Source organism: Delphinapterus leucas, chromosome 7, assembly GCF_059928025.1.
Source record: "Delphinapterus leucas isolate spDelLeu-1000000601 "Yukka" chromosome 7, BTC_Dleu_Yukka2, whole genome shotgun sequence".
NCBI classification, from domain to species: Eukaryota; Metazoa; Chordata; class Mammalia; order Artiodactyla; family Monodontidae; genus Delphinapterus; species Delphinapterus leucas.
In genome coordinates this window covers 599,164-622,655 of record NC_143135.1, presented here as the reverse complement: position 1 = coordinate 622,655, position 23,492 = coordinate 599,164, and the positions used below count along the sequence as shown (strand labels likewise).

General features: G+C 66.9%; 2 protein-coding genes and 1 pseudogene across 8 annotated transcripts; 2 read left to right on the top strand and 1 right to left on the bottom strand.

Annotated features, from left to right (window-relative positions):
* Nucleotides 1–1,913: 1,913 nt before the first annotated feature.
* TSPAN4 (tetraspanin 4) lies at nt 1,914–21,860 on the bottom strand. Of its 6 annotated transcripts, none has more exons than XM_022565341.3 (9): nt 21,745–21,860; nt 17,032–17,127; nt 13,639–13,718; nt 5,847–6,038; nt 4,494–4,568; nt 3,508–3,609; nt 3,279–3,410; nt 3,125–3,208; nt 1,914–2,388 (listed from the first exon to the last, which is right to left on the bottom strand). In XM_022565341.3, the coding sequence occupies exons 3-9, from the start codon at nt 13,699–13,701 to the stop codon at nt 2,320–2,322; spliced, it is 717 nt and encodes a 238-aa protein (XP_022421049.1). In that variant the 5' UTR covers nt 13,702–13,718; nt 17,032–17,127; nt 21,745–21,860; the 3' UTR covers nt 1,914–2,319. The 6 variants fall into 6 exon arrangements, with proteins under 6 accessions (XP_022421049.1, XP_022421045.1, XP_022421046.1 ...); XM_022565337.3 differs by lacking the exon at nt 21,745–21,860 and adding an exon at nt 21,412–21,699; XM_022565338.3 differs by lacking the exon at nt 21,745–21,860 and adding an exon at nt 19,360–19,718.
* On the top strand, nt 19,503–21,842 carry LOC149748653 (uncharacterized; annotated as a pseudogene).
* On the top strand, nt 21,840–23,491 carry POLR2L (RNA polymerase II, I and III subunit L). Of its 2 annotated transcripts, none has more exons than XM_089914295.1 (2): nt 21,840–22,108; nt 23,220–23,491. In XM_089914295.1, exons 1-2 carry the CDS (start codon nt 21,849–21,851, stop codon nt 23,326–23,328), a joined length of 369 nt encoding a protein of 122 aa, XP_089770421.1. In that variant the 5' UTR covers nt 21,840–21,848; the 3' UTR covers nt 23,329–23,491. The 2 variants fall into 2 exon arrangements, with proteins under 2 accessions (XP_089770421.1, XP_022421051.1); XM_022565343.3 differs by having other exon boundaries at nt 22,010–22,160.
* The last annotated feature ends 1 nt before the right edge of the window (nt 23,492 follows it).

The window sequence follows — 23,492 nt, the reverse complement described above, 5'->3', positions numbered from 1 at the left end:
CGACAGCTTGCCGCAGGCCCACTGCCCACTGGGAACGGCCATGCTCCCAGGAGGGAGCAGTGGGAGAAGTCCTGGGTTGCCAGGCGTTGAAGGACAGCGGACCCCCAGCCCTCGCCCCCTCGGTGGGCCGCTGGCTCCAAGCAGACGAATCTGCACGTGGTGGTGCTGCTGGCTGGACCCCGCCGGCCAGACACTGTGCGTGAGCCCAGGGTGCGGCGGCTGTGGGACGTGACTGGGGGAGGGTCCTAAGGGACATGTATCTGTCCTCGGGGTCAGGGCCTGGCTGGGCCCTCGGCACCTGTCCCAAGGAAGAACCCTGCTGCTCGTGGTGGGGCTGGAGGTCTGGACTCGTGGCCCCCTAGCAGAAACTAGGCTGGCTGGCGGCAGCCCACCTGGACACCCCACTTATACCAGCGTGGGCTTCAGGTGGGCACTTGGGATGGTAGGTCAGATGCCCCCCCACCTGCCTGTGCCAGCCCATCTCCCCAAGGCCCTCAGTCTCACGCTGCCTGCCGCACCCCTGGCTGTGGTCCCAAGGGCGGGGCTGTAGGCCGGTCCCCACAGCTTCAAAGGCCTGGTTGGGAGGGGAGCAGGAGGCCGTCGCACTGGGAGTGGGCGCTGGGCCGCGGTGCGGGGCGGTCTGCAGGGGTTGGGGCATGAGGGGGCAAGGCCAGTTGTGGGCCCACAGCGTGCTCGGTGTCTGGGGGTGTGGAGCCAGCTGGGTGACCGGATGCCGGGTGCCTGGGAGGCTCCTCAGCCGAAGCTTGGAGGACGGGGAACCAGCGAGGGGGGAGGGGCCTGGGACCCCACGACGCGCGGGGATGACCGAGCACAGGCGAGCAGCGGCTTTCACCGAGCAGAGCTGGCGAGGTGCGAACGGGGGCCTGGGCAGAGGGCAGAGGGCGCTGGCAGGGCGGGGGGGACAGCTTGGCTGTACTGTGCTCACTTCCTTCCTGCTTGTTTGCTGTGGTGCCTGAGGACAGTTTGGTTTCGGTGCGTGAACCGCTGACTCTGTTACTTCTGCTGGAACGGTCCCCGGCGTTCTGGTGGCTTCCGTGGAGTGAGGACCGGGGAGGCCGGTGGGGCGTGGGGTGGGGGTCCAAGGGCCAAGAGGGGCCGGGCACCCTGGTGGTCTGGGTTGTGCCGGGGTCAGTGCCTGGCTAGGCATCACCAGGCAGGTCTGCCACACAGCAAGGATGCAGAGGGGGTGGGGCCGCGGGGCCGGCAGGAGTATGGGCTGGAAACTGAGAGTATGGGGTGCCATTTGGTGGGTCAGATGCCCCACAGCTTGTGAGGCCCTTGGGAGGGGACCACCCCCCAGCCTGGACCCCCAGACCCACCACCCTCCTCACTCCCCGTCAGCTCTGTCCTCAGGAAGCCCCGCCCCACCTCTGAGGTGGTTTGACACAGTTTGACCGTTTCTCTGATTCTGGGTCTTGTGACAACTGCTTCACTGCCAACAGCCTACTTACTTGCAAAATCCGTGAGTGATACTTAAGGGACAAAGTTCCCAGGAACGAAACAGGAATAGAAAGAGAACAGGAAAGATGGAGCTGAGCTCCATTTTGGGAGGACACCCCTGGGGGAGGGGGAGGCCCTGAGGCTGGATGGGGGCCACCCCACGTTGGGAGAGGGGTGTCCGCAGCACGGGCCGTGGGCGGGTCAGTGAGGCTCAGGGCTGTCCTCTGCCACGGCTTGGAGCCAGCCTCACTGAGGTTCTCTTGCCATCCTCTGCGGGCGCAGGGGCCACCGTCTACCTGGCCAGGGAGCTCCCCCCGCTGGGCCCATGCACATCCTGGAGCCCCACTCCAGGCACCAGGCCGGTATCGGTGGCCGGAGGATCCACGGCCACACGGGGCCTGTCTGGTGTGGCCCCCCCAGGGTCAGGGCAGTGAGAGACACGGCTCGGGGGCTGCTGCCCACACACTTTATTAAGACGCACGCAGAGCCGGCCGCGGCCCCGCTGTGGAATGTGGGTGGACGGGGCTGCAGACCCGCCTCGAGCACCAGGACCAGTGGTCAGTCCCTCGCCTCCCACCCCAGCCCCCTGCCCTGCACAGGGCTGCGGGGGAGCACACTGCTCTGGAGGGTACCTGGGTGTAAGAAGCGCCAGAAGCCCCTCCCGACTGCAGCCCCGGCCGCGCGGCGGCGCTCACAGGCCTGGCTGGCAGCCCTGGGGGCTCTGGCTGCCCGGTCCTCCCGCCCCCATGCCTGGGCTGGTGAGAGGTCCTGTAGCGGGAGACGCAGGTGGGGACACGGTCATCTCCCCAGGGGCGACGTCCTTCGGCAGCGAAGCAGGGGTGGCGGGCAGCTGGCAGCCTACGCACAGTAGGTGTCAGCCTTCACCACCTGGCAGTACATTGTCATGGCAAAGGTCAGGCCCAAGATCTGTGGGGAGAGGCGGGGGCTGGGCAGGGCTGCTCCAGGGACGACAGCCCGCGGCAGGCACCCCAACCCCAAACCACAGCTTCCCAGGTGGCCTGGAGCCCCCTTCCCTGGGGAAGCCTCGGGTAGAGCCTGCCCCCCACGGGCCCACGGGCCCCTTGGGCTCAGCCCCAGACCCGCCTTCCCTTTGGGTTGGGCTTGGCCACCCTGGGCTCCGCTGGGGGTCTCAGGGCCTACGGGTTCCAGGCTAGGCCCCCGGCAGCTGCCCTCTGCCCCTCACCCCTTAGGGAGTGTCTGTCTGGGACCCCTGTCTGCACCCCCAGGGTCCTGGCACTCGGGTCTTGCATGGGGGTTGGGGAGCAGAGGCGGGCTGGCTGGACTTCACACCAGGGCCTGGGCTGCCCACTTCACTCCGCACTGGGCAGTCCTGTGACCACCAGCCACCACGGCCACTGGGTAGGGCCTGCAGGAATGGGGCTGGCACGTGGGCCCTTAGTAGAGGCGTCCGGTCTGTGCTTCTGTCCACGCGGAGACGGCAGGGCCCTCTGCTCAGGAGTCCGGGGCAGCCTGTCCTCTGAGGCGTCCAAGGTCACCTCCCTGTGGACGTCGTCCCTGACTGTCCCCCTGTGAGCCCCACCTCTGCCTGGGGACCCACACTCTGCTGCTTTGTTCCCTGGGCTCAGGGCCTTCACACACATGCTGGGGGGCCGGGGCCCGGGCCGGGCGGGTCCCCGCGCACCTGAACCAGTGCTGTGCACAGCCCGAAGACACCCACGGCCAGCAGGTTCTCTTGGAGCCACACCTTCACCGTCTCGTAACACGGCTGCGGGAAGAGCAGGCGTCACAAGGGCGCGAGGCCGGCCCTCCACCCCCAGTCCCGGGGCCAGGCTCACCGCCTTCCACCAGGTGCCGGGCGCGTGCAACCCGCAGCTCTCGCTGAACTCCAGGCAGCAGGAGTCCGGCACGCGCGTGGCGTTGTAGACCTCGAACCAATCAGTGTAGTTGGAGACCCCGCAGCAGCGGAACTGTGGGAGAGGTGAGCAGGGACGGTGCGCCGGAGGGGGACACGTCCCTGCCCCGGCCATGCCCCCCGCCTACACGCCCGGCCACACCCCGACTCACGTCTGTCTGGATGATGCTCCAGGCGTTGGTGAGGCCCACGTTACCCGGGGTGCCATACAGGTGTAGGCCCTTTTTCAGGTCCCGCTGTGCATACCTGTCGATCTGCAGGACAGCAGGGCCACCCTGTGGCCAGCTCCACCTGCCTCGTCCAGACCCCGGCCCGCCCCGGCCCCCTGTGCCTTTTGTCCCCCTCCCTGCGGTCACCTCCTCCCAGAAGTGCCACCAGGCTCTGGCCTTTGCCCCAAGGTCTCCCTGGGCCTCCCGTGGTGCCGAGCACGGGATCCAAGTCAGACACGTTAGTTAACGTACAGATGGAGACGGACGGGCACAGAAACCTTCGGGGCTGTGTCTGCGCACACCGGTTACAACCCACACGGCTCCGTGCTGCCAGCCGAGAGGGCCCAGATCTTGGTTCCTAAGAGCATTCGTTCTCCAATAAAGGAACCAGGCTCCCTGGAGAAACGGCCGATTCCAGGGCTGGGGCGGGGAATCCCCAAGATGGGCCTGGAGCGTCTTCTAGCACCAGAAAGGAGGGAGGTGCTCGGAGAGGCACGTAAGGGGCGGGAGCCGACAGAGAGCTCCAGCCGCCAAAGCCAAACCGGATGAGCAAAAAATAACAGTCTTGGCGTATAACCCAGAGGATAAAACACACGTAAATGAGCCCTCACTTGTGTAAGTGAGCAACTGAAGGGGAGTGGGGGATGGGAGCTTTTTCCCCTCCAGCTGACACGCAGCTGAGACAGTGGGGGACCCAGCCCGGGCCTCCTGGGAGCTCAGACACCTTTCTGGAGCCTCCAGGCCCGGCCTCCTGGGGCTGCAGTTAGAAGCAAACCCACGGCCCGGCTCCCAGTGTCTGTCCACGCAGAGCTGGGCGTCCCTGGCGTGGGTTCTCGGCCCTTCCTGCCTCCTTGCCGCCCACGGCGCCTGGGCCTCGCTGGGGGTGGGGGGAGCACCCACACCCACACCCGAAGCGGAGGCAGCCGTACCTTGTCGGTGTAGGCGAAGAAGAGGATGGCGAGGGAGGCCTCCAGCAGGAACACCAGCAGCAGCAGCACGAAGAACTGAAGGTTGGGAGGCCACAGCCTCAGCGGGCCAGCCCCCAACCTGAGACAGGCGCCCCCAGCCAGGTCTGCAGCCTGGGGACCGCCAGGCCCCTGGCGCCTGCCCCACCTCCCTCGGAACCCTCCCGTCTCCATCCCAGGGGCCGTCGTCTCTCGCTCGACCTTTAAGCACACGTGTGTGGCCCGCGTCTGTGTCCTTGTGATGGGCAGCCGGGTGGAGGGACTCCCCGGGAGGCCCCATCCAGGGAGTGGATCCAACTGCAGTGACCCCCCCCAGCCCCCAGGTCACGTCCCCCAGGGCAGCTGGGGGGGCAGTGCCCACTCAGGGAGGACCAAGCTGGAGGAGCCACGACCCCTGACTGCTCAGACCGCTCACAGAGTGGCAGACTCCACTCGGGCACCCACAGAGGCACAGCCCTGACGCCACAACCAGGCTGAGCAGTGGAGCCTGCCGGCACCTCCTTTCCCGCCACGTTGCTCCCCCAGAAAGGAGGGCGGGGGGCAGGGCCAGAAGCCAGGATAAGTGGGGCACACCGCTCTTTGAAGCCCCACTGGCCCCATGGGGCCCCTGAACAGAGTGGGGAGAAGGGACAGGGCCAGGGGAGCGGGCCCGGTCCTCTCCTGGGGTGCCCGATCTTGTTCCCCCTCAACCTGGGCCCACGCTGCCCCAGCAGGCACCAGCCTCCGAACTCCAAGTCACCCCGTGGGAAAGGCCAGGGTCAGGGCCCCCCCCGCGCCCCAGCTTCCTCCTTCATCCAAGGGGCCGAAGCCACACCCTACCCACTGCTCCGAGGGGTCCAAGCCCTGACGGGAACATCTGGCATGTGCTGGACACTTGCGGAAGCTGCACAGATGGGGGACGTGCCCTCTGAGACCCTCTGGAGGCCCCACCCGTGACGAAAGCCCCATTTGAAGCAGGTGATTTAGGACCTGGGTGACAGCCAGAGGCCTCTGTGCTGGGCACACTGATAGGTAGGGAGCCCGGCCCAGGGATCATTTTCCTCCATTATCTGTGATTAACATTCCCGCCTCTAAATCCGTCTCCAAAGCTGAGGGTCCTGGGGGACCAAGAGGGCTGGGACAGGAGCTGGAGAGGGAGTCGTGGGAGAGGGGGTCTTGGAGGAAACAGGCCCAGTATCAGCTGGAGGGGCCCTGCCCGGCACACGTGTGTGTGTGTGTGTCTGTGTCTGTGTCTGTGTCCCTCAGGGGAGGCCTCCCCCGAGCACCGCACCCCCCCCCACCGCGTCCTGCCCGGCATGCCCCTCCCCCCGGACTCACAGTGAGCAGAAGGCATTTGTTCTCCTTGATGGCCCCGATGCAGCCCACAAAGCCGATGGCCATCACAAAGGTGCCGGTGACAATAAGCAGGTTGGCGGCTGACAGGGACGGGAAGGAGGAGGACAGGGTGGCGAAGTTCCCCTGGGTGGCCGCCAGCCAGATGCCGACACCGAGGATGCCGCAGCCTCCCAGCTGGGCCCAGGACAGGGCGAAAGGGACAGGGGGGCAGGAGGTGAGCAGCCCACCAGATTCCTGTGGCCGAGCCCGGGCACCCTCGCTGCCCTGCTGACCTCCCAGTCTCGTCCTGTTACAGGGGCTGGATACCCCCACACACACCCTCGGCCCCAGCTCTTCCCTAGGAGATGCAGTCCCTGGAGCTCCTGCCGGCCCGCTCCCTGGCCCCCTCCCCTCGACCACTGGAGCTTTTATTGAACTCCGTAATTGCTCATTATTACAAAAATCGATTGAGACAGGAGGAAGAGGCAGAGAAGGGCAGGCGGTGATGAATCCGGGGACGGGTCTTGGCCTGGGGGGGGCGGGGGGCAGGGGCGAGCCAGCGCAGCCGCCGAGGGCGCTGTGGCTCCAGCCTCCGGGACTCTTGAGCCTCTGGGTCGTCTCCAGATGAAACGGGAGCACGTGTCCAGGGCTGGGCCGCGGGCGGGCGGCCCCCACACATGGCTGACCGACCCCTGGACCTACAGCAACCTGGGCTTTGGGAGACCACCTGGGGACTGATGCCTACGGGCTGGCAGCCCTGGGGGCCCTGCCCCACTCAAAACTGGGCATCACATGGGGCCCCGCACCCCCCGGGCCCAGAAGCCTCCTCGACATCTGGCCTTGACCCTGGCAGGGACCCCCCACCCCAGACTCAGGCCGGATGGGCCCTGAGACCCCTGCCTGAGGAGGCTTCCGCCTCCCCGTGGGCCTCCCCTCGTGTACTCACCCCACCCCCACCAGCAGGCAGCCCTGGCTACAGGGGTGGGGATGGGGGACGCTGCTCCGCTCTCACTAACCCACCGGGGAGCACACACCGTGCGTGAAGCCGGGCCGGCAAGAGACCGCAATTATGGGGCGGGGGGCGGTGGTGCAGCTCCCAGCCCAATAGCAGCAGCAGCCGCGGGGTCCCTGAGGGGTGGGCGCGCCCGCGGCTCTGGCCCAGGCCTCCCGCTGGCGTCTAAGGTCCCTCTGGGCCTCGCCCGGAGCTGGCTAAGCAGGCCAGGAGAGCCCCAGTGGGGGTCCGGTCAGCTTAGGGCAAACACAGGGCTCCTCTCTGACCCCCACCCCATCCCTCTTTGCACCTTCCACCAAAAACAAGAGCTTCTGTCTAAAAATTATAAACCACCCACTCTGAATGCTCCTGGCTGAGGGTGGGGCCTGGGTGGCAGCGCTAAGCATCCCAGACAGGACAGGGCTCTCGTGCCCTGGCCTGCATCCCATCTGAGCCCTCCTCGGGGTGGGGTGGGGGCTGCAGCTCCGGGCGTGTGCCCGGGGGTGGGGTGGGGGGCGTTGGGGGGGCCAGCAGCCGGGCTGGGGGCACTGGCAGCGGGTGACGGCCCAGAGGATCCAGCCTCACCGCAGAGCTGGGCTTGGGCACAGCTCCAGGTATGGTGGGGTCTGCTGGCTGTACGGAGATGTGTGTGCCCTCACCTGTGGGATGGGGATGACCCCCGTGTGGCAGGCCCCGGCCAGTGGTGCGGGGACAGAGCTGTCCACGGTGCTGACCGCTGGCAAGGCCACCATGAGGGAGCAAGGCTGGCCACCAGCGCCTCTGGGCACCCACACCTGCCCAGGGGGTGCCGTGATGGGACACAGAGAGGCTGGGACACGTGCTGGCTCCCTCAACCCTCCCACCCGACCTGCAGGTGAGGAACGGGGAGCTCTCCAAGGACGCCGGGGGGAAGGCTGAGCTGGGAGCAGCCAGCGGGGCCCTTGCAGACCTGCGCAGGCAGAGGGCTCCCCTGGCCTCTGGCCGGGACTGGGGCAGGGGAGGGACCCTGGGGCAGAGGCCAGGGAGGGCGAGCGTGGGGGCAGCCTCCCCTTGGAGGGAGCTGAAGTCGGGCCACTCTGGCTGCAGGAAACAGCGACCGGCCAGGCTGTCCTGGGCCCTCGCCCAGCCCACACACGTCCGTCCCCTGCAGAGCCCAGCAGCGCCCCCTCTGGGAGGGTTACGTCTCCGGGCTGAGCCCCCAGGCCAGGGCCCCAGCGGGGTGGGTGGGGCTGCCTCTGAGCAGAGAGGAGAATTGTTATTTAAAACCAAAGGGCTGCCCAGCTGGCTCTGCCTTCAAGGGCAGCGCGGATGGCTCCAGTCAGCAGGAAAATGAGCCCCTCCGAGCTCCCTGGCCCCGTGGGGACGCGTGGAAGGGCACGGGGAGGATACCACAGCAAAGTCGCTGTGGAGGCGGTGGGGGGGGGGCATCCGGGTCGGGGGTATCCTGGAGGAGCTGGGCGCTGCCCCCAGCCTTGGTGGAAACAAGATTTCTTCAATTAAGACTCCACAAAGCATCCTCACCTCCAGCTCCGAGGTGGCAGGAGAGACACCCGCCGGCTGTCACCCAGGTGCTGCTGTCACACGCACTGTGACGCGGACACACAGCCCACGTCCCTCACCATCACACAGTTTCACCCACAACACGCACACACATCACCGACACGCTGCCCCGAAGCCCCAGGCGCCCCCTTGTTCCAGCACATCCACAGTCACCAGAAGCCCAGCACTCACGGGACGCATGCACGTGGCTAATAAAACTACCTGTAATTTTGAAATCTGCGTAGGCAGCTTTTAAAACATTTTGGCAGGAAGATTACAGTCTCCAAGTACAGGAGAAGATGGGCCCTGTTGGACCCAGACAGGACATCAAACTCAGGACAAGTGGGGCTGAAGTCCGGGGAAGGCTGGGCGCTCCAGGTCCCTCCCAGGACACGGTGGCCGGGACGTCAGCAGTGGGGCCATCCCCACCCTCCCCGTGTCCCACGCTGCACATCCCCAGCCCCGCTCATCGCTGCCTGGGCCAGACAGAGGCCCAGGCGGGGCCCAGGAGCAGACCCCAAGCCCACGACAGCCTGGGAGACGAGCCCAGCCCGCCCACCGGGGTCCCCCGTCCCAGCCCTGCAGTCGCCGGGGCCTCCCTGTCTCTCTCGCACACACCTGGGGCGCACACCCTGCCCACCTGTCCCCACCGGAACCCAGCCCATTGCCTGGCATATCCTCCCCACTTCCTGCTGTCTCTCTTCTTGTCCACACATTCTGGGGGCTGGCCTAGGTCTTGACAGGTGGGGCCACTTGGTGAGGCCCATGTGGGGAGGGTGCCAGCCGGCCCTCCACTGCTGCCCCTCCAGCCACATGGCTCAGGGTGGCAGAGTGGCAGATGGCTGGGCAGCTGGCCAGGTCCTTGGAACGGGGTGGAGGGCTGGGTGCCCACAGGGGCCAAGCCTGTGTCCAGAAGCCCCTCCCCCGGCAGCCTGCACAATCTTGGGGTGGGGGCCGGGCATGGTGGGGTGACACGCCCCTCCCAGCCAAGAACAGCCACAGGAGACGGGGAGAACACCTCTCTACGAAGTTCAAGAATGGCAAAATGTATCCCCTGTGCCAGAAGTGAGGTCTGCAAGGGCCCAAGGCCGGGGCTGGGGGGACTGAATGCAAGGGCTCAGGGAGCATCCTGGCTGGATGCCGTTCCCCAGGTGACAGCTCCTCAAGCTGCCCACTGACATCTATGCAGCTGACTGTCATCGGCTTCCTTAAGCTCCAGCGAGCCCCACATCCCCCCAGGCTCCAGCCCATCAGGGAGGTGGCCCCGCGGACCAGGGACCCCCTGAGGCTGGTGTCCAAGGAGGAGGAGCGGTGCCTCAGGGCAGCCGGGGAGCAGACAGGGGGCAGGGCCTACGATGGCGAGGTGCAACCGGGCCCCCAGGCCTCTCCCCTGCCCCCGGCCCTGCTTAGTGGCTGAGGCCACACCTCTCTGCCCCAGACAGAACTCCCAGGGCCCCCGACCACCTGCTGCCAGCAACTCCCTAATGGGAGCAGGACGATTCAGAAGCGGATGCTCACGCAGGACCGACATCTTGTGGCGTACTGACCCCTGACCTGACCAGGACGGCCAAGGACCCCCGCTTCGGGCTGCCCACCCACCCCGGCTCGGGGTCCCCAGGCAGCAGGACCCCCACTGCCCTGCCCCAGCCTCTTGCAGGAAGAAACCAGAGCCAGAACACACAGACGCCCTCAGCACCTCCAAAAGGCTGGGGCCAAGGGAGTCACGGGGTCTGAGGTCTGCAGGCCCCCGGCCCTGCGCCGGGACCTCCGGCAGGGCACCCTGCACGTGCCTGTTTCCCTGACTGCGGCGGGGCTGGGGGAGGTGTTCCCACAGCCCTGCACAGCCCTTTGCCAGCATCTTCCACCAGTCTCAGGGCGTCTTGCCCAGAGGCCAGCGACAGCAGACCAGGCCTCGGTCTGTAGCTCATCAAAGGGGAAAACCAAGGCCCCCCCTGTGGTGCTGCTGGGGAAACTGAGGACCCCAGGAGGGCAGGACTTGCCCAGAAGCCTGGGCGGCAGGCAGGGCTCAACCCCCAGCCCAGCCAAATAGACAGACCCTGGCCACACTGCAGCGGGAGGCGGAGCAGGGAGGGGCCCAGATGCAAGATCAGGAGGTGCGCCTGCCAGGGAAGCAGGGAGCCGGGCCCTCAGCTGGGCAGGTGCGGGTTGGGCTGCACGGCTGAGGCCTGGGTGCGGCCCCCCGGCCAGGGGGGCCCAGAAGCACCTTCCCCTTTCAGAGCCAGCCCTACCTCTGCCCAGGACCGCCCCCAGACCAACAAGACCGCCCCTGGGGCCACAGAAACTGCCCCTGGGGGAGCCCCGAGCACCCACCCAGAGCTGGAGAGGGGGAGGGAGAGCGCCCCAGGGGGCTGCTCAGCCCCCACCCCCGCACACAGCCCTACTCACCAGGAGACACCCCTGACTCAAGGACCCTGGCCCTAAGCTGCCCACCACCTGTGCACGCCTGCAGGAGGGCAGCTGTGTCCCCAGTGGAGCTGTCCCTGCCCTGTGAGGGCCTGGATGCCGCAGGAGGGCAGGTGGAGGTCTGGGGGTCGGTCGGCACCGGGGCCTCTCCTCCCCTGGGCGCCCCCTGCTGCCCGCCGGCACCTTCTTGGCTCCCTGTCTCAGGGCACCCGAGCTGCAATCCCTGGTGACAACGGGCAAGCGTGTTTCCTCTCCCGAGATGGGCCAATGACCCACAGGCCACGCAGGACCAGGCAGATCCACCCCAGTACAGATGGGTGATGCTTTCCAGCGCCAGTGGTACCTGAGGCTGGAGGCCTCAACCCTGCCCTTCCAGTCCCCATCCAGAAGCCCCCAGGGAAAACCCCACAAAAACGGAGCACAGAGTCAACTAACTTCAGAGCCCGCCCCTCCCCCATCCTCAGCCGGGGGCGCTGCCCCGCACTGGGGACAGAGGGGGAGGGGCGGGCTGGCGTTGCTGGAGGAGGCGAGCTTAGGCCTGGGAAGGGAGACCTGCCAGGCGTGCAGGTGCCCAATGGGGCCAGGTGTGGGTGACAGGGCCTTGCGGGGGATCTGCCTATGGACAATGGGGGCTCTGAGGTGACTCCTGAAGGAGAGGGGTGCCCAGCACGGGCTGGGGGGCAGGAGGAAGCCACGGGGAGGTCACTGCCTCTTGGCCTCCAAGCAGGTCCATGGGCCGCAATCCTCACTCCCACCTCCCCTCAGCTCCTCCCAAGTGGGAGATGGTGGGGGCGGGAAACCCACCCCTCCTGCGGGGACTCCGCACCCCCAGACAGCCAACGAGCCAGGCTCTGGGGGAAGGGGTGCTCTAGCCCCACCCCACCCACCTGCAGCCTCTGTCACCAGCAGCAAGGGCCTAGTTGACAGCTGCGCAGGGCCCGGGGGAAGGATGTCCCGCCAGCCCCCCGACCATGCTCACCACCCCGGCCTCGGCGTGTTTCCCATGGGCCCCCTCTCTGACCCCCAGGCCTCGAACCCCTCTGGGCACCAAGGTGGGGTGTGGAGAGGCCAAGACAGCACACTGGCAGGGGCCCAGTTTGCTTGGCTGGGGAGTGTAATTGGATAATAAAAGGGAACTGGATTTTCTAGCCCAGGAGGGGATCCCAGGGGGTTCCTGAATTGTTCTTTCCTGCGATGAGGACGTCATCCACGGCAGGAATCAGTGGAGTGTGTCCGCCCTGCAGCTGGTACGGAGGCTCCTTCAGGGTTCACAGGGCAGATGCAGTTCAGCCTGGGGGCCCATAAGGGTGGGCTGCTCTCAGAGCACAGGCCCCCTCGAGGGGCCCCCTCTCGTTTACCAGGCAAACAGGTACCCGGGTCACTGGGGAGGTCAGGGAAGGGGAGAAGCAGGTCCTGCCCACCACCTGGGACCATCCCCCACACCCACTGCCCATCCCCCAGTCAGTCCACCACCCTCACTGCTCACCACCATCACACCTACGGCTGCCAGCTCTGGTCCCACTGTCACCTGCAGCCTTCTGTCACACTGCCTAAGGCACACTGACCCTGCCAGCAGCTCACTGCTCACTACACCTGTGCCCACTGCATCTGGTCAATGTCCCCCGCCAAGAGAAAACAGTCGCCTCTGCACATGCCTGGACACAGCTCCAGCTGTACCCACCTCTGCCTCTGGCTCCTGGCCTCTCAGGGGGCTCCTCCGCTCTGGGCCCGGGCCTTGCCCCTCCCAGGAGCCCCTTGCAGAGAACAACTCTTCGGGTGACTGCCTCGGGAGGGGGCAACTGGGGCAGGAGCCCCCCAGGCTGCCCACGCCTCCCAGCAACCCTCCCACTTCCCAGGCCAGAGTCCAGGAGAGAAGGGATGTGCAGAAATGCAGCCCCGGTTTCTGAGCATTTCGCCTTAACTGGACCTCATGCAAATGAGCTTACAATTGACAGCCTCCTTCTGGGGTCCAGAGCCCAGGCAGGCGAGAAAACCACGCCCCCTCATTCCCAGTTGTGGCAGAAGGGTGGGAGCAGAAAGTGACCTTGGCATCAGCTCTCCACCAACCCTCCCCCAACCCAGCCAGTGGGGCCCAGGCCTGGCCAGGCATGCTCTAGTTGCTCAGGTGTGACACCTGCCACAGCCCGAGCCCAACACCCTCCCTGCCCTTTGGGTCTGGGTGGCAACTGTGTCCTCCAGTTTGGGGGGACAGGGGCCACCCTGTAGCACCAATACCTCTACCCTGGACACAGGCACCTCCTCTGAGCAAACCCAACCCACCTCAGCGAAAGTTATGAAAGCCCCGGTCTCCCGCCGACTCCTCATCCCGCCCAAGATCTGGTCCAGCCGGAGAGCTCACCCACATACACCCTCTCCCTTCCCTGCTTCGGGAGGCTGGGGACCGTCTCCCCTACCCCCTGCCCAGCCCCTCCCCAAGTGCGGTCCCTGGAGCCAGGAAGGCCGGTCTGCAGGGGAGGCGAGTGCAGAAAGGACATGGTCTGCGCCCACGAAGAGGGAGGGAAGGGGCGGGAGGGGAAGGCACCAGCGGCTCAGCGCACGGACAGGAGCTCACACCCGGTAGAGGCCAGGCGCAGGGCCCCATCCCGACCTGCGGCAGGTGCGGGACACGGCCGGTCTCAGGAAGAGACAGAGAGGGGAGAGGACGCGGGGCGGCCGCCCACAGGGCAGAGGCCCGGCGGACCCCAGCGGCACCGGAAACACTCCCCAGGGGCCGGTCCAGCCCTGGCCCCCGGCGACCCCAGGCACACCCCCCAGTCCGCGTCGCGGGTGTCCCCCCCATTCCAGCGCGAGCAGCGACCCCGGGGCCCCGCCGCCACTCACCCAGAAGAGCAGGTTGAAGGCGAACATGAGGTACTTGACGCCCTGCAGGCAGCCGCGCGCCATGCTGCAGCGCTTCAGCTCTAGGAGGAAGATGAAGGACAGGTCCAAGTAGAAGACCACGTACTTGCTGCCCTTGGGCGACGTGTAGCGCGCCTGGGCCGCCTTGGGGCCAGGGTTGGCGTGCAGGCCAAAGAAGGGGCCGCCGCGCGCGAAGCCCGGCTCCTTGCCCGGCGGCGACGGGCTGCGCCGGTACGTGGACTCGTCCGTGCTCGAGCGGCGCATCGCGCGGAGCCGCCGGGGCCGTCCCACGCTCCGCGCCCCGGCCCGCGGTGGCACCGGGCGCGGCGCTCCGCTCGGACCCGCGGCGGGCCCGGGACACCGGCCGGCCCGCCGCAGCCCCGGCCCCGGCCCCGGCCCCGCCCCGCGTTCGCCCGCCCGCCCGCCTGCCCGCCAATCCTCGAAGGCCCCGCCCCCGCGCGGACCCCCTCCCCGCCTCTCCGCCCCGCCCCTCAGATCCGACCGCTCCGCCCCGCGCCGGCCAATCGCAGCCCCGGGACGGTGCCCCCGCGCCGCCCTCGGCCCTCGGTCCGCGCCTGCGTCCCTCGCTCCCCTCCCCTTCCCCGTCCGGCCCGGGAAGCGCGGTAGGGAACTGGGGTCGGGCGTCCAAGCAGCTCTCAGGCCCGGGTGCGACGGCCCGGGCCTTGCCCAGAAGCCGCAGCGCGCCAGGACCCCAATGCCGGCCGGGCTCTGAGGCCTCCGACCGCAAGCGAAACGCAAAGCGCTATACAAATGAGGGGTGACCCAGTTGCTGTCTGGTGGCGACTAGCGGCATCTCCGGCCCGGGCCCCTGGCCCAGATCGAAGTAGCGCGGGGAATGCAGCTGGAACCCACCGGGGGTGCACACTCTCCAGCGGCCCACCCTGGGCTGAGCGCTGCGCGGGGACCCCAAAGCTCCCGCAGCTCACATAGGACAGGGGTCAGCCTGGGGGATCCAACCTGGTGGGCGGTCCTGGGAGAGGGAGCAGAGTTGCGGTTTGAAGGACAAGCCCCTCAGAGGGGCCAGGGCGAGGGAGAACAAGCGGGGAGGCTGCTCTGGGGCACCCTGGGTGCCCAGAGGGTAGGTCACTCTGTAAGGCATGAGGGGAGGTTTTCAGACTTAAAGGGAGGGGCCGGACACACAGGAGTGCAGGAGTCATCACTGGGCACCCAGAGACAGGCCGCATGCAAGGCTGGCGGCCCACTCCAGGCCCAGAGCTCACGCAGGCCCCCCTGTCCTGCCATGGTCCCATCTCCCTGGGCAGGGAGCAGGCCCAGCCTCACCGGCATGTGACATGTGTCCGTGATACATGTCACACAGGACCCCTCTCTGGTTGGACGCTCTGCTGCCACTGTCGAAATTCTCCATGTTTTGTTTTTTTTTTTTTTTTGTGGTACGGGAGCTTCTTACTGTCGTGGCCTCTCCCATTGCGGAGCACAGGCTCCGGACGCGCAGGCTCAGCAGCCATGGCTCACGGGCCCAGCCGCTCCATGGTACGTGGGATCCTCCCGGACCGGGGCACGAACCTGTGTCCCCTGCATCAGCAGGCGGACCCTCAACCACTGCGCCACCAGGGAAGCCCTCTCCGTGATTTTTGACCAAGAGGCCCTGAACTTCATTTGGCACCAGGCCCTCCCAGACACATCCACACAAGCCAGGTGACAGGGACACATGATGCTCCAAGGCCCCTTGCACTGGCGGTGTGGTGTGCACACGTGCTGCCGTTTAGACAGACACACACCAGGCGCAGCCTAGAAGTCAGAGGTGGGGAGACTCCCCTCAGCTGTGCCTCCACAGCCCACCCATTGGTGGAGGCCCTGGGCTGTGTGGGGAGGACCTCAGCATGGGGCCCAGATGCCTCCTCCCCATCTGCCCTGGGCCTCTCAGCTCAGCAGGGGAGCCAGGCTTGGGGGAGAGTGGCCACAGGCCTGGATGCAGCCCGCACCCTGGACTGGGTCTTCCCAGTCACTGAGGCCGCCCACTGGTGGCGTCCACACCATCGGATGGTCCCAAAAACTAAAGTCCAAAGAGGGAAGGACTCGCCCAAGGTCAGCAGAACTCAGATGGGAGAAGAGAGGAAAAGAAGTCAGGGAATAAGAAGGAGGAGGAAGGTGGGGGTGGGGGGAGGCCCGTCAGTGACAAAGTGACAGACTGAGAGAGTGAGAGGTGCCCGAGGTAGCATGTCTGGGGGACGTCTGCTGGGCTGGGGGCCCAGTGAGGTCTGGCAGCCCTGCGGGGCCCTGAGGACCACTGCACCAGCCCTGCGCTGCCCTGGCGGGCTCTGAGGAGAACTGCAGCTCAAGCCCCAGGGCAGTGTCCTTGCAAGATCCTCCCTGAGCCCAGCTGGCCCTGGTAGGGAGTGGGGACAGGAGAGCCCCAGCATCCCTGCCCTGCCCACGTGCCAGTCAGCCTGGGGCTTCCCACAGTCCCTCCACCCTGTTCTCCGCCAAGGATTCTTTGGCGTGTCTGGACCCCTGGAAAGGGATACAACAGTGACCACGCACCAGGGGCCCAGTGGAGAAGTGAGCCTTGCAGGGCCCCCATCTGGGCCCTGTAGAGACCACTGGCCGCAGCTCTGCCCAGAGAGCAAGTGGCAGCCGGTGACCCCTGGAGATCCTGGGGAACTCCAGCAGCATCTTGCTATCTTTCCCTTGGCCCAGCTCAGCCAGCCCCACACACCCAAGCCAGGGATGGACACTCAGGGCCCCGAGAGTCGCAACGCACGAGAGGGCCTGCGCTCACTATGCACACTGGACACAGGAGAGCTGACGAGGGCTGAAGGACATGTCTGTCTCCCCAGCCTGGTCACAGGGCAGGGCCTCTGAGGACAAGGGTGGGGTCCTCCCCCCGTTGCCCGTCCTCCGCTTCATCACACTGCAGCTCAGGGCGGGGGTGGAAGGGTGGCCTGGGTTCCCACGATGGGGCCCAGCACCCAGGCTGCCCTCTCCCCAGCCTCACTCAGCCAACACCATGCCAACGCCCCCAGAACTCCTGCCAAGCCCTCTCCTGTTTCTAAAACCTGCACCCATCACCCCAGGTGAGCCTGTGAGTCTGAGCTGAGATTAAACCAGAAAACCACCAAGGATGCCAGGGACAATGGCAATGAGGACGTGAGCACATCAAGGCCACCAGTGGGGTGCTTCCCAGCCCCCAGGGACCCTGTCCTCAAAGTCCAGCCGTTCCTCCAGCAAGGGGACCCCGGTGAGACATGCTGAGAGGGTGACAGCTGGCTGGCTCAGCCTCGGTCTGTCCCGGGACCAGGAGAGTATCCAGCCAGCAAGGCCCTTGGGCCAGGCGTGGGGGAGACCAGGAGGCCACCCAGCGCTGCCCCCGCTGCCCCACGGGCCGCGACGTACCTGGGCTTGTGGCAGGGAAGAAGGTAGGTGGTGCCCGACGCCCCTGAAGGCTGGCCAGGCGGCAGGTGAGCAGTCAGCAAGGCCAAAGCCGGAGCTCTGTGGAAGGAAGACAGGCAGAATGGAGGCCGTGCTGCACCTCACTCCCAGCCTCTGAGGGGCTCTCCACTCAGGACCGGGTCCCTGCAGGGGCAGCTGGGGGCTGGGTGGCGGTGCACTCAGACTCGGGGGGCCAGAGCACCAACCAGTGGCCCAGACCAGGGGGCTGCACCCCACCCTCCGGTCACTCAGTCCTCTGAGATGCCCTGGCAGACACAGGAGTACCCACATGCGGACATGCACACAGAGAAGACACATGTTCAGAGTCAGGGACACACACACGGACTGAGGGCCGTCCAGCCCCCAGCGGTCCTGGAGCCCTGAGACCCGCCGGCATTGTCCACTCATTCTGAGGTGCCCTGCACCCCACGCCCTCCTGGGTTCCCAGCAGACAGATGCCATGAGCCACCAGCCTTACGCTCTCCCCAGGGAGCCAACAGGCGATGACTCACACGGGGCTGTGAATCTGCCGTTGGCGCTCAAAGGGGGATTCTGTCCTCCCCTACCAGCCAGGGATTGCGGCGGGGGGTGGGGGGGGGAGCAAGCTCACACGCCCAGCCCATCACACCTCACCCCTCAGACCAGAGGCTCCTTGAAGCCTGAGGGTGGAGCAGATGTCTTTCCAGCGGCCCAGGGGCAGGAGGGGACAGCCACACTGGCACATGCCCACCCCGTCACAGCCATGCCCTCGTGGGCAGCCCACTGCCAGCCGGTCCACTCAAACCCACACCTGGGGCAGACATGAAGCCACTGAGCGGATGGAGGCCCCGGCAACGTGAGACCTGTCCCTTCATTTAGGGGGACGAACAGCACCCACCACGGTGGGGCGAGGAGGCACGTGGGCCCAGGGCCCGGGACCACCCCCCCAGCAACCGCTGTGCCCGGGGAAGACACGTCCGTGGAGGGGTTTCAGGCCCAGTGATACATTGAGGGCAATGAGTGGGAGGGACGCGCCCCTCCCGTGTTCTTTGATGAACCCCCTGCCCAGGAGCTGAGGGGCCCAAAGCCCATAGCCACACCGCAGAAGCAAAAGACCACGCATCGCAGGCCACCACCCCTCCAGGCCTAAGGCTGCGTCTGCACACCCTGCACCCCCAGACCCGGGCGTCAGGCCCTACTGGGCAGCTCCACCAGCACCCCTCCTGGCCCCCACCCCAGAGGCACCCCTGGACCCTCCATGAATAACCTCCCTGCCTCCTGGCCCCCACAATGCCCCTCCATGAGTCCGGGGCCCCCAGCCCCATCCTGGGCAGCCCAGCCACAAGCCTGTGGTCAGGGTATGGGTGCAGGGCCCGACAGCACCGGGCTGGCCCTGTCCCTCACCCAGGCCCAGCCTTCTCCTCCAGGAAGCCTCCTTGCCCCACACCCTGCTCTGGGCTTCCTTAGAGCACAGGTTCAGACATGCCTGTGTCCCCCGGAATGGCACGTGCAGCCGGCAGTCAGGATGCGGGCTGAATGAGAAGCCCGTGACAGACACTCCCGCAGCCGTCCAGCCCTAGGCTGGGCCTTCTGAATTCCCCGGGGCCCCAGGGCGGGGACAGGCAGGGATCTGGGGGAGCGCGAGCCACACAGAGGTCGTGGTGCCTACCTGGCCAGACCAGGGTCTAACTCAGAGAAGGACCTCCCCGAACGCCAAAACAGAGCTTGCCCCGGAGGCCTTGGAGGCCGGGGGTGGACGGCAGCAGGGCCCGGCCCGGAGCACACACCCCAGCGGGCAGCACAAGCCGCGCGGTGTTGGCCTTCCTGCTGCCACTCCGACCCCCGCAGGCCCCAGAGCCCACCCAGGCCCGCACCCCCTCCCGCCTCCCCCCACCCAAGCTGCAGCCCCTGGGGCTGGGAGACACACCCTCCAGGGGAGGGGTCCCCGAGGAAGAGGCCGCGGAGGGGCCCCAGGCTTTCCCTGGGCCCACCGAGGCCAACCCCAAGCTCAGGGCCGTCCCCTGCCAGTCTGCTGCTCCCACCGCCCCCAGGCCCCGGGAGCACCCTTCTCCGGTGCCCACAGTGTACGTGCCCCACCTCAGCACTGACACCCCACCCGCCCCCTCCTGAGCGGTGCCCTCGGGGAGCCCCATGTGGGGCCAGGCTGGCAGAAAATCACATGACCACGTTCCCAAAGGCCATGGGCCCGGCCTGTCCACAGGGTCATTAGGCTGGGCCAGCTCAGCCTCAAGCATGCCTGCAAATACCACCACTCTCGAATACCACCCCGGGGGCTGGGGCCCAGAGGGTTACCGTAGATGCTGCAGGCGGGCGACCTCGTCGGACCCTGGGGAAGCGTCCGAGCACCCCGCTCACCCCACCGCGTGAGCACGAGTCTACCCAAGGCAGCCGGGGCTCCGGGCTGAGCCTGGGACCCCCAGGCCCACACAGCCAGTATGGGGACCCTCCAGCTGGGCAGCGTCTGGCTCCACCCACGCTTCACAGATGGGGAAGCGGAGGCTGTGATCCAGGACCAGGGGCCAGGGTCAGCTGACTCCCAGCCTGTTTCCAGGACAACACTCAGGGCCAGAGGCTGTCTGCAGCTAAAACTTCAATCGCTGATTTCCCCTTGTCCCCTGCCTGCCCTGAAGTGACCCTCCTCTAGCAGGAAACAGGGCTCTTGGGTTCCAAACCACATGTGAGCACAGCCCTCCCTCCCTGTGCCCCCGCCCCTGGGGGCAGGACACCCCATTCTCGGAAAACCAGCGCCTCACTCTCCCTGCCCCACCTCCGGCCCTTCCCAAAGGTCTGGGTCACATCTGTGCTCACACCCCACTGCCCCTGCAGGCAGGCCTGGCCCCGCTCCCCCTGACCCTGTGTGTTGGGCTCCCGGGGCACCCTCCTGCCCCTGCCCACCCTGAGGAGAGCCAGGCCCACGCCCCAGCCTGCCCCCCCAACACACACACGAGGGGGCCAGCTGAGCAGGGGGCAGGGCTGACCTCTGAGGCTCCCCTGGGTCCTCAGGTCTAGCCTGACCAGGCCTGAGCCAGGGCAGAGTGGAGACGGAGGGTCAAGTGCCCCAAGGGGCCTCTGTGCACATGTGTGTAGGGCACCTGCACACAGGCAGCCACACTGCTCCCCACAGCCTCTCCTGGGAAATCAGGGAGCTGGAGGGAGGAGACTCCCCCAATCTACACACAGCTCTCAGAATTCCAGGAATGTCAACTTGGCTCTCGGGCCCCTCAGTCTCTGGGAGTAAACAACTTCTGGGGCCAGAGCAGGATGAGGCAGACCATGGGCCCCTCCTCCAGGAAGCCTTCTGCCCACACCCGCTCCCGTTCCCGAAGAGCTACCCAGATGGCATCCCAGATCCCTCCCCTGTTTCCCTCACCTCCACAGGTGCGGCAGCCTCTACAGCTGAGCCCAGCTCCAACCCCAGGCCACTGTGACTCAAGGCCCCTGCCCCCGCCGGGGACAGGATGTGTCCTGTCAGCCTGGGAAGGGGGGGCATTGGGCAGGGAGGTGGCCTCTGCTCGTGGCTCCGCACGTGGCAGGGTGGGGGATGGCAAACGTCACTGGGGAGGCTCTCAGGGCCCAGACTTCAGGCGGGCAGAAGCTCTGATCAACCTCTTCAGGACACTGGGGACCCCCATCTCCCTGCCCCTCAACTAAATCCCGACTCCGTCACCCACCCTGAGAGGACTGTCAGGCCCCACCCACCCCAACCAGAAATCCAGATGCCCCAGACCAGCAAATGTGCCCAGACTCTGCATAGGTGCCTAAGTTACAGGGGTCACTGTGAGACACATCCACCTTCCTCAGCCCAAAGCTCACCTCCTCCAGGGAGACTTCCCTGCTTCTCATGGCACACAGCCACAGGATCAGGGGGCTCACCCCAGGCCATCTCCAGAGACACAGCCTCCCCTCCCTTTAAATCCTTCATGGCCCCTGCTCCATCACCTCCAGCTCCGACACCTACTCTGTCCCACAGGTACAGCCTCCAGGCCTCAGCCCATGGGTCCCCTTTGCCGGTATCTGTCCTGCTCCCTCACACACACTCGGGATCCCTTGTCAAGCCTCAGCTCAAAGGACACCACTTCCACGACGACCCCCTGACCACCCTCCGGTCCTCAGAGATCCGACGCTCCCAGATCGCAGGCGCCCGACTCATCAGAGCCTGGCCTGGGACGGGTGCAGCCAGCCCCATCCCGCACCCCCTCGCAGCCCCTCCCCCGGGAAGAAGGCAGGAGGGACAGGGGCGAAGCGGACCGAAGCGGCGCTGGGGGTTGGAGCGGCCGGCTGAGCCCGCCACCCGCCGGGTCACTCGCACCGCGCCCTCCCGCCGTCAGGGATACGGGCAACTACCGGGCCGGGACCGTTACTGTGCGGGCGATCGGGCTGGGCGGCGACTCCGAGGGTCCTCCAAACTCAGCGCAAAGACCCCCGGGTGTCCACGGGCAGCGGCTCCAGATGGAGAGACCCTCCCCCCTTCCTGGTCCCCACTGGCCGCCGGTCAGCCGCTCTCCTCGCCCGCAGCGGGGTCGCCGCGCCCCGGCCCGGCCCGCAACTTGTTGCTGAGACTCGGCTCGTGCTCTGCGCTCGGGGCCTGAAATTCGCGCCGGCTCGGCTTGGGCCTGGGCCCGGCTCGGGCGCGCGGGCCGCGGGACCCGGACTGCATCCCCGCCGGGGGCGCTATACCTGCGGGCAGTCAGCTCGTCGCGCAGCTGTCAGTCATGCGGACACGAGAAACGCGAACGCCGCCGCCGGGCCCTTACGGCCCCGCCCGGACGCCGTAGGCCGGGATGTACCAAAGTGGCAGGCGGGGGGCGCCGCCTGCTCCTGCCGCGGCCGCACGGGCCTCGGAAACTCGTCGCGGAGGGAAGCGGACGGCAACTGCACCAGGGCGGGCGGACGGCCGGGCACCCCCCGCGCCATGGGCGCGCCCAGGGCGGGGCCGGAGCCGAGGGCGGAAGCGCCGCAGGATCAAGGAGTTTGGCAGCTGGCTGCTCCGGTGCCGCCATGATCATCCCTGTGCGCTGCTTCACGTGCGGCAAGATCGTCGGTAACAAGTGGGAGGCCTACCTGGGGCTGCTGCAGGCCGAGTACACCGAGGGGTGAGGCGCCGGGCCGGCCTGGGAGGGCCTCCAGCGTGGTCGGGAAGCGCTCCCCGGGCCGCCAGCCTGCGGGGCATGGGGGGTGGGTCCCGGCCTGAGGGGCCTGGGGGGCCGGGGCCGGCCCGCGGGGTCGGTGTGTCGGGCCGGTGTCGGGAGGTCCCAGTCTGCAGGGCGGGGGCTACTCACATCAGATTCCAGGTGACCCTGGGCGGGGGAGCTTTCAGTCTCGGAGTCTTTTCCATCCCTGTTCTCCGGACCCGCTCTCAGGAAAGCGCCCCCACCCCCGACCTCTTAGTTTGGGGAGGGGAGGGAGTCGGGCGTCAAGCTGCTGCCGTCTGGGGACTCCTAGGTATCCTGGCGAGTCTCGCCACCTCCACGGCAAATAAGCCCTCAGCCGCCTCTGTCCACCTGCTCCCTAACGTCTCCCCGCTGTTAGGCCCACCCCCGTGTACTGCAGACTCACTGGCTTTTTTAGGACATAGGACAAGCTCCCTGGCCACACAGGCCTCATCATTAGGCTATTGTGGGGGTCCCTCTTCTGTGCTTACTAACCCTCAGCACTGCAGTTTCCACCGTGCCTGTCGGGGTCTCTACCCTGGACTAGAGTCTGACCTTGGGCCCCTGTGTGGACAGCCCCATCCTCATCACATTTGAACCTCTGGGTCCCGGGATGTGCCAGGGAGGCGTAGGCTCTTAGTGCAAGTGTGTCGGATGAACGGGGAAGCGATAGATGGCCTTAATATTTGCGCCAAGTTCCAAGGAGGCTGCTGAAATGACCAGAGTGCAAGTGAATGCTGGCAGCCTGCACGGGATCCCTCCCCAGGATGCCCCAAGCAGGGGCCACCCGACCTGGCCTCCCCTTTCCCAAGCCACCGCATTGTCTGCACACCAGAGGCCTTGAGGGTGACGGGCGGCGTCTCTGGGAAATGAGAGAGGTGTTTCCCTCCCTGACATGGGGAGCAGAGCCCGTGGCAGCTGAGCAGGGCTTGCTCCAGCCGGGGCAAGGTCCTCCATCTGCCAGGACAAACGGGCTGCAGCCAGCTTTCTCCTCGCCCTCAGGGATGCTCTGGATGCGCTGGGCCTGAAGCGCTACTGCTGCCGCCGCATGCTGCTGGCCCACGTGGACCTGATCGAGAAGCTGCTCAACTACGCACCCCTGGAGAAGTGACCCCTGCCCGGCAGGCCGCGTCTCGCCCGCGGCGCGTTCCCTGGAGGTGTGGGGAGCTGGAAGCAAGGCCCGCGCACCCGTGGCCCTGTCTGCATGGGTCTCCCTCTCTGGAAAGAACCGTCCAGTAAATGTTTTTGAGGACCACAAGGAGGTCCTGACAGTTG